The following is a 13748-nucleotide window of genomic DNA, read 5'->3' as shown; positions in this document are numbered from 1 at the left end:
TGTTAATAATTTGATATGCAGTGTATATCAAACTTAACTTTTGGTCTACAAACTTAAAACTTGATAAGGGATTCAAACCTGTGAAGCAAATTCAATTTGGTTTTTAGTAAAAATAGCTGTTATGAGGGGTGGGGGGTCAAAATTTTAAAACTCGAACTTAGCAGACATAAGTGAACTTAATGTATATCTTCTATGCATACTTTAATATACAATTATATGTCTTTTTATGTTTTTAAAGTTTTGTCTTGAGCTAAGATGGTAACTGATAATGCTGGAGCACTAAGTGCCTTGAATTTGATTCTAATTGTGGCACCCAAGTCACTTTTTTTTTTTTTTTTACTTTTGAAATCATTATTATATTTTGGGTACAATATAATAATCAATACAGAACAGGCTCAAAAATAATAAATACGTAATCTGCATAAATTAAAATATCATATTTAAGTGTATTTTACGACTGGGGAACATACACTGTGGGGGCAGAAATGACATTACTGTAATAGTAATTTCAAAATCACCTGTTATTTCTGCCCCACCATATATATATATATATATATATATATATATATATATATATATATCTTTAATATAAAGTTGAACGTCTGTGTGTGTGTGTGTGTGTGTGTGTGTGTGTGTGTGTGTGTGTGTCTGGTCACGAATAGGCTCCTATATGGTCGACTATTTTAAAAAATTGATTACATATAATGATAGAAGATGTATTGAGGATCAGGAATGGGTATGATTGATCTGGTAGAATGGTGGTTCATTAAAATTGTGGGGTCAGCATTCATGCCTGGCCCCCAAAGTATGGAAATAAAAAATGAAAAAAAAAAACGTTCACAAGGGTTTTTGATATAGATATACATAAAAAAAATTTCCCCCACTCTATATCCTAATGAACCGCCCCCTTAAGTAAACACTTCATCAAATCTCCACACTAATGTAATGTACTTGCAACAACCCTTATCCCTGAGTGGCTTCTGGACCTTGATAAGTGGTGATCACTGTGTATTAAAAAAAAAAATAAATTAAAAAAAAAAATAATAATATCTGTGCCTAAATCAAAACGCGGATTCCATGAACAAAGCTTCTTTCTTAGAACTGCACGCCTGTGGAACTCTGTTCCGTCTGCCTGCTTCCCACCGGACTACAACTTGGATGTCTTCAAGTCCAACGTTAACAAATTCCTAATGAACCGCCCCCTTAAGTAAACACTTCATCAAATCTCCACAGTAACGTAATGTACTCGCAATAACCCTTATCCCTGAGTGGCTTCCGGGCCTTGATAAGTGGTGATCACTGTGTAAAAAAAAATGCGCGGTCTGCGTTTGTGCCTGTACTCCATGGAAATATGGCACAAACTTTAACAAAGACTTTTCATATCTATTTGCGTAAGTATACTTTGATAATTATGTTTCAGTTTGAAGAAATATGGTATAATAAAATTATTGGGTGTTCGTTCACACCTGACCTCCATAGAATGTAAATATGTCACAAAGTTTAACAAGGTTTTTTAAAAGGGGTGAGGGTCCACAATAACACCTCAACTTTAATCTTAATTCATGTTAGCTTTTATTTATTTTTTTTTTGCGTTGAATCATATTGTGTCGAATAAATTCACCTCATAAATTCACATTCTTATTAAAGTGGAAGCCAAAAAAAAAAAGTAGGACCTTTAGACAATTCTCGACACAAATTTTGCATAATGTGTTTTTTTCCTTCTCCACTTGCATGTGGTACTCTTTTGAAAATAGATAAATAATAAAAAATAAGAACGTTACTTGTTATTGTGTCAAAAGAAGGAAAAAATCCTGCTGACGTGATTATGTGTCTTTTTAAAAACATTTACATAACCTTTTTATTTTTATTTATATATCTGTTTAAGCTTTTTTTTTGTTAGTGTACTAGAAGGAATTCAGTTGATTACAACCCTTTCTGCATGTTCTTTACATTATAATAGTACAACCCTGAATCCGACGGTACAATACTGTAAAACTGAAACAAAGCTGTTCTGCTTAAAAAGGGCACCATTTTCTTCTTATTCATATTTATATTGATTCTTTGCTTTAAAAAAACTAAAGTAATTACGTGTTTACATTTTAAATATCCCATTTTGCTGTTTCAGATTATTTTACTAAAGTAAGTAAAGCTTCATTATTTTTCAAAACTGTTTTTGTTTCTTTGTTTTTCGATATTTCGTCGATATCATTTAGTAAGAGTGTTTAGCAGAAAAGCCAACAAACGACTACCCGAAAAAATAAATATACAAAAAATAAATGTTACCATAGTCAATAAAAGTTCAGTCATGTTTTTTTGTTTTGAAATAGTTTTTAATGCTCTTTACTTGAAATAATTTCCGCAAACCGAAATTAAAATGAAATTTGAGGTGATAACTACTTAAATTAATTTTTATATAAACTACACAGGCCATAATTGAATATTCCTTAAGCATAAAATAACGGAAAACATTAAAATATTTTTTATAAATATTCCTTACATTGACGGAACTCTCTTGAATTGTTAACACAGAATGCTCAGGTGCCCCTCCTTCAAATTGAAAACGGGGCTCTCCTTTTCAAAGTCGCTGGCATTTTGATTTTTTTTTTAAACAAGTTCGTGAATTAAAAAAAGATTAATTTTTTTTTTTTTTTTTTACAAATTACTTAAAAATACAAACCAATGAACTTTTCTGCCATAAAAGTAACTTTTATTTCTTGTATATTTATATTATTATACATATAACATTTTCTCTTTGTAAGGAAACATCATTTTGCTGGTCACTCTTGGCTACGAACGAAAACAAAGTTGATATAAAAAAATATATTTTTGCGAAAATTATCTTTACTTTCATCATATTTTGCTTAGGGTAAAATTTTTGAGTATCAAAACCTATCTCTTTACAACCTCCTCCTTTTCATAACCTATCATACTTTCATCAATCGCAGTCCATTTTCTGTAGGCTGTTTTTGAACCCAGTCAACGACGGGTATTTCTGCTAGTATATATATATATATATATATATATATATATATATATATATTATGAAACTATATTACTAAGGATAAATATATTTTTTTTGATAAAAAGATGTAAAATATTGTAGGAGTCTACCAGAGGAAAAATTTACAGTTTACTTTTATAATTTAGAATTTATAGAAATAAAAGAATACAAGTGGAGATGCTAAGAAGGGGTCCAGGGATAGGAGCAAAAATGCAGAGATCTTCATGAATTTCAGGGAAATGCTGGGTGTGTTTTGAAAACGGGGTGGGGTTTAAGATGAGAAATTTTTTGTTGATTCATACTAGTTAACTTACACCTAACCAACATCATCGATGCTAAGTATATATTTGGACTTCACCCTTAAAATTGCTCATAAAATATTGGAACAATAAAAAAAAGCCGCGTGTGTGTGGTCCCCCCTCTGGTGCTGCATGTGAGATGATGCCACAAAAAAAAATAGTGAAGAAATGATGAATGTGAGAAGTGTGAAGGGCTAATGTTGCCTTCACATTTTCGCCAAGTTTCAGAAAAATCTAATGGATGGGGCAAAAGTTATGGGGTAAAAAGTGTCATTTTTTTGCAATTTGGGGGCATTTGTGACCTCTTTTGAGCTCCTGGGAATGCCGAATCCTAGTTAAAATGGACAAACAATGCTGCTTCATGCCTTAAGACATGTATATTTGAATTCAGCACTATGGAAAACCACTACATAGACATACATATCAAGTTCTTGAGTAATATGAAAAAAGAGCTCCAAAAAGGCATGTTTTTTTTTAGCCCCAAAAGTCTCAGAGGGATGCGAACCAGAATTTTGCCAGGGTCACCCATACTGAATTTATATTAAGAACAATGGCCTTCACATTTTAGCCAAACTTCAGGAAAATCTAACGGGTATATCAAACGCTATGGGGCAAAAAGTGTCAATTTTGGCCGTTTTGAAACATTTTTTTACCTCTTTTGAGCCCCTGGGGACATTGAATCCCAGTGTGAATGGATAACGGTGTAGTTTCAGGCCTTAACACATGTATATTTGAGTTGACCACCGTGAAAAACCACTATATAGTCAGACATATCAAGTTTTTGAAAAAAGAGCCACAAAAAGGGGCATTTTTAGCACTAAAAGTCACCCTAATTTTTTTTTTACTGTGCACATCTATTTAATGAAATACAATTTGTGGCAAAATTTCAGGAAAAACTAATGGACAATTATCTGGCAATAGTCCGGACTAATGGAAGCCACTGAAAACATAGGTCCCTCTCTGATAAATCAGGGGACCAAAAAAAAAAAAAAAAAAAAAAAAAAAAGAAAGCAAAAAAGGAGACAAAATGAAAGAAAAAAAAAAGAAAAGGAAAGAAATGTTTAAAAGGGGGTAAAAAGGTTTGGTGACTTTGTTCTACAGCTTATCAATCGTTTTGAAGTTATTTAAACTCAATCTGGTAATTTGGGAAAAAGGTTTTATGCTTAAAGTTCTTTATATCTTCAAATATTTATTATTCATGTTTGGTTTGGTTATTTTGTAGAGGAAAATTGTTTGTGTTTTTTGCTTTGCAGAAGATAATTGAGTTTTGCACAGGAAAAGGAAAAAATAAAATGTTTAATGCATTTTAGATCAGGAAGCCAATATCTTCAGACAGCCCAATTTGGTAGCACCAGATGGAGAAAGTTAAGAGGAAAAAGGGAGAAAAGAGGGAAGGAAAAAAAGGAGAAAAAAGTGATATAAGATAAAGAAATATGTTACCATGCAGAGTGGATTCCAATCTCACATAGTTACATGGAATAAGGAGAAATAAGCAACCTTAAATGTTAGTGTTCCCAAAGATTAAACAAAGCGTGAAAAGATAATGAAATACCAACATCTTATGTATGACATGAAAAGAAACCAGAATCTTAGGAAGATCTCCTTCATTCCAGTAATTATAGGAGCAACACGACTCATGAAAAGGAATTTCAAAAACTATCTGGTCAATATAATTGGCGAACAAAGTGCAAAACAGATACATACAATTGTACTGAAAGAGACGGTTAAAATTTAAAAAAGATTTCGCAGTAAAAATGTATGAGATAGTGGATTAACATCTGGCATCTAATAGGATGCTCTATCCTCTGCTAGAATAAAATAAAAAAATTAAAAAAGGTATTTTCAGCCATAGCAGTAAAGGAGTCAAAACTGTCCTCAAGATGCACATATCCATCAAATCATAGCCCTGTCATTTCTACACATCAGAAAAATTGAATTAGTGAGACACCAACAAGGCAACAGCATGGTAACATTACAAAAATGACACAATATTATATCTACCAACTTCAAAAGTGATAATTCTTACCGTTCCACCACTTGAAACAGAAAACACCAACATGGCATCTAAACATAAGTCGAATGAGTCTGAGAAATGAAAATATATTCCAAAAATCACGTAAATTGATCAAGTAATTTTATTTTAAATTTAAACTTTTATGAGTATCTGAGACATGACTCTAATGCTTGCGATTTGTAAAGTCTCAAAAAAGGGAGATAACTCAACAATTCATACAATCTAGATTTATGTTGTAATGCCTACAAATTCATTGTTTGAAAATGATTTTTTTTTTATCAAAGGCCTGGAGGCCACTCGCAGATAAGGGTTAAGGAGTGTACATTAGTGAAAGGATAATATCGTAGTAATTCTTAATAGTGGAAATTTGGTAAATTGGATTACTTAAGGCGATGACGCATCAAGAACTTGACAATATTGTAGTCAGTTGGAAAGCAGGCAAATGGAAGAGTTCCACAGGCATGCAGTTCTAAGAAAGAAGCTTTGTTCATGAAATTTACGTTTAGGTTTATAAATAAAATGTGGGGGAAATTATTGATAGTGATTTCAGGTAGACAAGAGTTTTTTGTGAAAGTTCGGCGAGGAGGAACCATAGACTGGAACTCAGAAGAGCACTTGCCATGAAAATAATGATAAAGCAGAGACAAGCTTGCAACATCTCTTTTGTGGGAAAGGGATTGCAGGGAAGAGAAAAGAGCGTCCCCTACTAGGCTACAAAGTTATTTTGAACTCTGTCAAGGTAGGATAAGCTACTTCTAACTATTTGATCAATTTACATGATTTTTTGGAATATATTTTTTTTTATTTCATTACAAATATGTACAGAGATTTTTTTTATTTTTGGGTTTTATTATATAAAGAATTCTGGTCAAGAATAAAAAATAACAAAGAATGGAAAATTTCATTCCTGAAAAAGTTCAATACTTTTAAAAAATTTCCTAACCTTTCTGCATTCTGTGACAATTAAATCTTCATCATCTTTACCAAGTGTTTCATCAGGCAAGACTTTGACTTTGTTGGTTAAGAACTTCAGCGCTAAATCACGTAGACTGTCATTCTCACCCAAAATTATAGAAAAAAGCCCTTTTAAAGTTCCTGGAAGACAAAAGTGGTGTGAAAAAAAAATACTTTAGTAGTTAAAAGACATTGGCAAAAATTGAATTATTGGAAAATATTTAATATCAAAAAAAAATTTTTTTAAAAAAACTGTGTTATAGATTTATTTTATTTTATTCATCATCTAAATAAATGCAATTTTGTTCCATTTATCACAACTATGTTGTCATCAAAATTGAAATCAATGATACAACAATCTTTTGAAATATTGTATACTTTTTTTATTATTCACGTTCACTCTCTGACAAGGCATATCGTCACTTGGATGTAAGGGACTACTATTTGGGATCATGCATAGGAAAGATTAAGATGTTGGTTTAAATTGCATTTAAACTTCTGCATATCAGTACCAGCAGGTAGCAGGAAGGGAATTTCAAAACCTAGCTTTTTGAGTGAAGAAACTATTAGAATAGAAAGCTTTCTAGCACTTAGGGACCTCAACAGTGAAGGAGTGTAATTTTGTTGCTAAACCGGTTTGTCAGGGATATGTATGTCAAGGGGACACAAGTGCAACGAGTTCATCAGAGCACATTCCATTAAGATATTTGTAAAACAGGCACAGAAATCACTATTGCGGCGATGGGACAGAGGTTGGAGCTTAGTTGACAAAGTGGAACCTATAAAGTTGAAACTCTTTTTGGATCCTATCCAAGAGAGAAAGAGACTAGTGATAGATGCACCAACCCAGATGTGGCAACAATACCCCATGCATGGGTGAATGGTGGCCTTGTCGAGGTACAGGATACTTTTAAGTGTCTTCTAGCTCAATAGAAGAAACCCACTTTCTTTGCAGCAGCTCTTGCAATGTCCTCAATGTATTTGTTCCAGTTCATATTGCCCGTGAATGTTAGGCCGAGGCGTTTGAAGGAAGAATTCTCAACTAGGATGTAATTTTATCATGGATATCAATGGTATTATACATATAGTGAAGAGCAAAGACTCAACCATAGTTTTGTATAATTATTTTGTATTTAATATTTGATGTTTGTAGTTTCATTGTCTTATATATCAAATAAAATGATATGAATGTGTAAATTACTTGTGCTATTTGAATTGTTTACAAATGATATATGTATGCTCTGAAAGTGCAATCCATTTTATTGACCTTAAATAAATCTGGCAATTAAAAAAAACATGTTAATATTAAAATTATTGCACACACACAAGTGTATAAATGTGTATATATATATATATATATATATATTTCATGATTTTCTTGGGGGTACAAAACTTTATTAAGGCAATCATGAAGGGAAGACGTATTCCTTCGGAATTCATTTTATATTAAACAAAAAAAAAAAAAAAAAAAAATCAAAACGAGTCAATTGACATGCTTCGCCCTCACTCATCAAAATTGGAATCGAGGGATTTATTTTTTAGTAATTTGTTTTCCTTAATAATAAAATTAAAAAAAAGAGACGGGAGCCAGAGCAATCGTATGGGGATGAATTTTTAGAGGCTGATTACGTTCAAACCCAACAAGCAGTCCTTTTTCTTACAAAGGGAAGGCTTCTTAAGGCGAACGTGAACAGTCTCCAGGACTTATATACACAATAATTTTCTCAATATTAGCAACTAAAGTGATTTCAGTAAAAAGATAAATTCCAAAAACTTATTATTTTGATTCAATGCAAACGAGGCATATTACAATTGAGATGTAAGCGATATAGTTATAAAGAGTATCCTAAGTGGGGAGTTATGCAGCAAAATGTTTTTAGATTACATTTAAGTTTCACGTGTTGCTACAGTGGGGAAGCAGAGAAAGAATTTTAACGACAACCAGTCAGAGGGAAGAAGTTTTTATTGTAAAAAATTTTCAACATCTGAGTATATATTCTATAGTATATATATATATATATATATATATATATTTTTACATAGGCATAACCACTCACTAACCATAGGCAGAGACCACTCGAGGATAAGAGTTAAGAGTGTACAGTAGTCAATTGGACAATACAGTAATCGTTAGTAATGGGAATTTGGCAAATTTGTTAACTTAAGTGGAATGGCTCATCAAGAACTTGTTTACGTTGGACTTGAAGACAACCATATTGTAGTCAGCTGGAAAGCAGGAAAACAGAAGACAATTTCACAGGCGTGCAGTTCTAAGAAATTAGCTTTGTTCATGGAATCTACATTTACGCTTAGGCACAGATAAGGAGTGGGGGGAATTATTGATAGTGTTTTCAGCTAGATGAGTGTTTCTTGTGAAAGTTTGGTGAAGGTGGACCATAGATTGAAGCTCAGTCGAACACCTGCCATGGAAATAACAATAAAGCAGAGACAAACTCGCAACATCTCTTCTGTGAGATAGAGGTTGCAGCGAAAAGAAAACGACATCTCCTACGAGGCTATGAAGTCTATTTTGAACTCTATCAAGGCAGGCCAAGTCCTTTCTAGCAGCTCCTGCTCAGATGTGGCAACAGTATTCCATCCTTGGATGTACCTGGCTCTTATACAGATAGAGAATTGCATCAGCAGCGAGATATATACTGGATCGATAGAAGGATCCCACCATTTTTCCAGCGGCCTTGGCAACAGATTTGATGTACGTGCTCCATTTCAGATCAGGAGTAAAGGTCAAACCCAGAAGCTTGTCAAAACTTCAGGCCTCCCCAAGACGAGAGCCATTCATTTTAATTGATGCCAGATGGGGATCAGAATGTTGATGATGTAAAGATAGAAGCTTGGTTTTAGATGCATTAAAAGTAACCAGCCACTCCTTTCCCCATTGTACAACGTGATCAAGATCAGAGGAGAGAGAATCAGAGAGAACTTGGTCGTTTACAGTCTTAGATGTGCTACCATTAGTGTCATCAGCAAAAATGTCTACGAATGATGTAAGGATGTGATTTGGAAGATCATTAATGTAGATTAGGAAAAGAGTTGGGCCTAGAATGAACCCCTGAGGGACTTCAGCATTAATACTGTGAGCTTCTGATTTTTGCCCATCAACTACTACTCTTATGAACCTATCAGAGAGAAATGATTTAATAATTAAGACATTTCCAGTTATACCATAGCTGGAGATCTTGTGAAGTAAACCTTTATGCCATATCCTATCAAAGGCCTTTGATATGTCAAAAGTAATTGCCCTAGAAAGGTTGCCTCTGTCGAGAGATTCGCTAATCCTATGAGATATAATTGTAAGCACATCTGCTGTAGATCTAGCAGAACGGAAACCATATTGTGTGTCACTAAGAAGGTTATTTTTGCCGAGATGGTTGATTACTTCTCTATTTAACACAGATTCCAGCAACTTACTCATGACGCACAGGAGACTTATTGGCCTGTACTGAGAAGGGGATGAGCGGTCACCTGAGTTCTTAAATACAGGGCATACTGATGAAATTTTCCAGGGTGATGAGAAGCAATTCTCCTTAAGACTACGTTTAAACAGTTTTGTAAGTATGGGACGCTAGTTCTGGTTGAAGTTTTTTGAGTACTATAATTGAAATACTGTCAGGGCCGGTTGCTTTACTGGAATCAAGGTTTTTGATTAGCTTGGCAACATCACGTACAGATATTTGTATATCACATAGCGTGTATAGTATATATTCTATAGTAAAGTATACATTCTATAGTATAGTATATATTCTTTAGTAAAGTAGTGAAATTTTGCTGGTAATCACGTTGACTGAGTGTGTAAGTGCAGTAAGTTTAAAGCACATTCCATGGAAGTACTTGACAAACAAGCGCACTGATGCAAGATTGCAGAGATAGACGAGGGGCTAGAGTTTGGTAGACAATGCGAGATGTAATCAGAGACTTATTTGTTACATCCTGATCAAGAAGGAGAGACGAGTGATTGCTACACCATCCCAAAAGTGGCAACAGTACTTCACTTCTGAGATAAAGATGACTTTATAGAGATATAGGATGCAGACATGCAGAAGTTGTTGTTTAGCCTGGTAAAGGGATCTCACCTTCTTTGCATCAGACCTGGCAGTATCTTCTACATATTTATTCTAATTTATGTTGCCTATATCTTATACAAGCGAGGTTACATTAAAAAAATTTTTAACCAAAATTTCTTATAATTCTATGTTCATTAATTTTCAAAGGTGGTGATATAAATGAAAACTATTAGTTTTCAAAATTACTATAGACTTATCTTAAATATATGTAATATAAGTAATACATTTAAATTAATAGCCATTGAATGGCAGGTAGATTTTTACTTGTTGTACATAAGAATTAGCTGAAATATCTGCCTCGATTGGGTTCCATAACTTTTCATCTTCTGCATGGCAACATAACATGGAAAATGCGTTTATTTTAAAGTTATCATTTGGGGGTGTATTTTTAACTCCTAGATCTCATGCCCTCAAAAGTAGAGAGCAAAGACCTAAACATTTCTATTCCTAATTTGCATAACTTTTATTTTATTTTATTTATTTATTTTTTTTTTTTTACATGGAGGTCACCACTTATCAAGGCCCAAGCGTCACTTGGGGATAAGGGTTATTGTGTGTACAGTAATCCATGGAATAGTGTCGTAATAGTATTGGAGAATTGATGAAGTGTCATTACTTAAGGGGGCGATTCATCAGGAATTTGTGTTGGACTTGAAGACATCCAGGTTGAAGTCGGGAGGGGAAACAGGCAAGCGGAACAGAGTTCCAGAGGCGTGCAGTTCTAAGAAAGAAGCTTTGTTCATGAAATCTACGTTTTGATTTAGGCACAGATAAGGAGTGGGGAAAATTATTGACGGTGGTTTCAGCTAATCGGGTGTTTTTTGAAAAAGATTGGCGAGGAGGGACCAGAGAATGGAGCTCAGACGAGCACTTGCCATGGAAATAACGATAGAACAAAGATAGGTTCGCTACGTCTATTCTGTGGGAAAGAGCTTGCAGGGAAGAGACAAGGGCATCCCCACCAAGCCACAAAGTCTATTTTGTACTCTGTCAAGGCAGAATAGGCTGTTTTTAGCAGTTCCTGCCCAGATATGGCAGCAGTACTCCATCCTCGGACGTACTTGGCTCTTATATAGATAGAGAATTGCATCATTAGTGAGATATCTTCTGGAGCGGTAGAAGGATCCTACCATTTTCTCAGCGACCTTGGCCACAGACTTGATGTATGTGTTCCATTTAAGATCAGGAATAAAGGTCAAACCCAGAAACTTATCGGAACATGGAGCCTCCCCTAGACGAGAGCCATTCATTTCAATTGATGCCAGATGGGGATCAGAGCGTTTATGATGTAGAGATAGGAGCTTGGTCTTAGATGCATTAATGGTAACCAGCCACCTCTTCCCCCACTGTACCACGCGCTCAAGATCAGAGGAGAGAGAATCAGAGAGAACAATTTACGGCCTTTGATGTGTTGCCATAGATGGTCGTGTCATCAGCATAGATGTCAACGAAAGATTTTAGTATGTGTTTTGGGAGATCATTGATGTAGATCAGGAAGAGAGTTGGGCCCAGTATGGACCCCTGAGTGACTCCAGCATTAATACTGTGGGCCTCTGATTTCTGCCCATCAACCACTACTCTTATGAGCCTATCAGAGAGAATTGATTTAATGATTGAGAAAACATTTCCAGTTATACCGTAGCTGGAAATCTTTTGAAGTAGGCCTTTATGCCAAACCTTATCGAAGGCCTTTGATATGTCAAGAGCAATAGCCCTAGAAATGAAGCCTTTGTTGAGAGATTCGCTAATACTATGAGATATAACCGTTAGCACATCTGCTGTAGATCTAGCAGATCGGAAACCATATTGCGTGTCGCTAAGAAGGTTATTTCTGTTGAGGTGGTTGACTACTTCTGTATTTAACACAGATTCTAGCAACTTACTCATGACACACAGGAGACTTATTGGTCTGTACTGAGAGGGAGATGACTTATCACCTAAATTCTTAAATACAGGGCATACTGATGAGGTTTTCCAGGGTGTTGGGAAGCACTTTTCCTTAAGGCAACGCTTAAAAAGTTTGGTAAGTATGGGGGCAAGTTCTGGTTGTAATTTTTTTAACACTATAATTGGAATACTGTCAGGACCAGTTGCTTTACTGGAGTCAAGGTTCTTGATTAGCTTGGCGACATCACGCACAGATATTTGTATGTTGCATAGCGTGTTGTCTGTTATAGGAGGGAATACGGGGAGTTGATGGCCTTCGTTGCACAGGGTAGAATTTGCCGCATAGTTCTTGGCAAATAGTTTGGCCTTGTCGGATGCTGTCGAGATGACTTCTGGTCCATTGATAATGGTTGGGATAGAATGCACATTTCTGTTCAGGATCCTATTTGCCAGAACTGGTGGGAACCAAGCTGCTGCTCAGCTACTTTGGATTTAACGGATTCAGCATATAGTTCTCTTGCATTTTTTATTACTCTTTTACAGTGGTTGCTGGCGGCCCTGAAAACAGCTTTAGTTTCAGTGCATCTATTACGTTGGTAGCTATGGAAAAAGTGATTTCTGTGCGCGATGGCAGCAGCACATTCAGGGGAGAACCATGGCTGACTGTTGGGTTTTTGTTGGAATTTTTTGGATGGTATGAATTGGTCTATGCCTACAAGTAATCATTCGGTCAGGTCTGATACTATAGAGGAAACATCCTTTTTAAACATGGAATGCAGAGGTAGATCAGATATGAATGTACGGAAGCTATCCCAGTCAGTCATAGAGTATCGGTATCCAGTACGGTGGAGAGGTACGTCTGTAGATTTATTATATTTCATTTTTATCTTAACTGATACAACGCAGTGCTCGGAGGATCCCAGAGGAGATAGAACGGAACATGAGCATAGCTCAGGGGAAGTTGTGAGGAAAAGGTCTAGAAGGCTTGCATACTGACCGGTAGTATCGGGCACACGGGTGGGCTCGCGAACAATCTGAGTGAGGTCATAGGCAATGGCAAAATCATGACAGAACCTCCCCTCATCATCAGTCTTATTTGAGTGGGTCAGCCATTCCACATTATGGACATTGAAGTCACTGCAAATGTGAATGTTAGACGAGGAATGAGCAGACAGGATGTGGTCAATTTTCTCTGATATGCTCTTAAAGTCAGTAACTCCGCTATTGTGGGGGCGATAGAGGGCAAATATTAATGCGGTGGTGTAAGCAAGTGCAGCCCGGAAGCACATATAAGGTAGATTAGGGTCTTCTCTGGAGATATCCCTGCCACACGGGAAGCCATCTTTAATGTAGGCACATACTCCATGCCCGTGGCGATCTTGGGGGTCAACTGTTTGAAAACAGTTTTTAATAAATGAAGGTTTGCTGTTATTCATTTATAATTTTTTGTCCTATTTCTCTCTCTCTCTATATATATATATATATGTAATAGTTTTGTTATTAACAGTGAT

At 35.3% G+C, this 13748-nt stretch overlaps 1 protein-coding gene across 1 annotated transcript in view; it reads right to left on the bottom strand.

Moving 5' to 3' along the window:
* The window catches only part of LOC145292917 (apoptosis inhibitor 5-like), a 52275-nt gene that overhangs the window by 15625 nt on the left and 22902 nt on the right, over positions 1 to 13748 (bottom strand). The window contains exon 4 of the mRNA XM_080139079.1: positions 6258 to 6409. Within this exon, the coding sequence (XP_079995205.1) occupies positions 6258 to 6409 (152 nt within the window). The remainder of the gene's footprint in view (positions 1 to 6257; positions 6410 to 13748) is intronic.

Source organism: Euprymna scolopes, chromosome 14, assembly GCF_053919585.1.
Source record: "Euprymna scolopes isolate OS-2025 chromosome 14, ASM5391958v1, whole genome shotgun sequence".
Taxonomy (NCBI): Eukaryota; Metazoa; Mollusca; class Cephalopoda; order Sepiida; family Sepiolidae; genus Euprymna; species Euprymna scolopes.
Note: the sequence above shows the minus strand (reverse complement) of the source record. Positions and strands in the feature narration are given on the sequence as shown.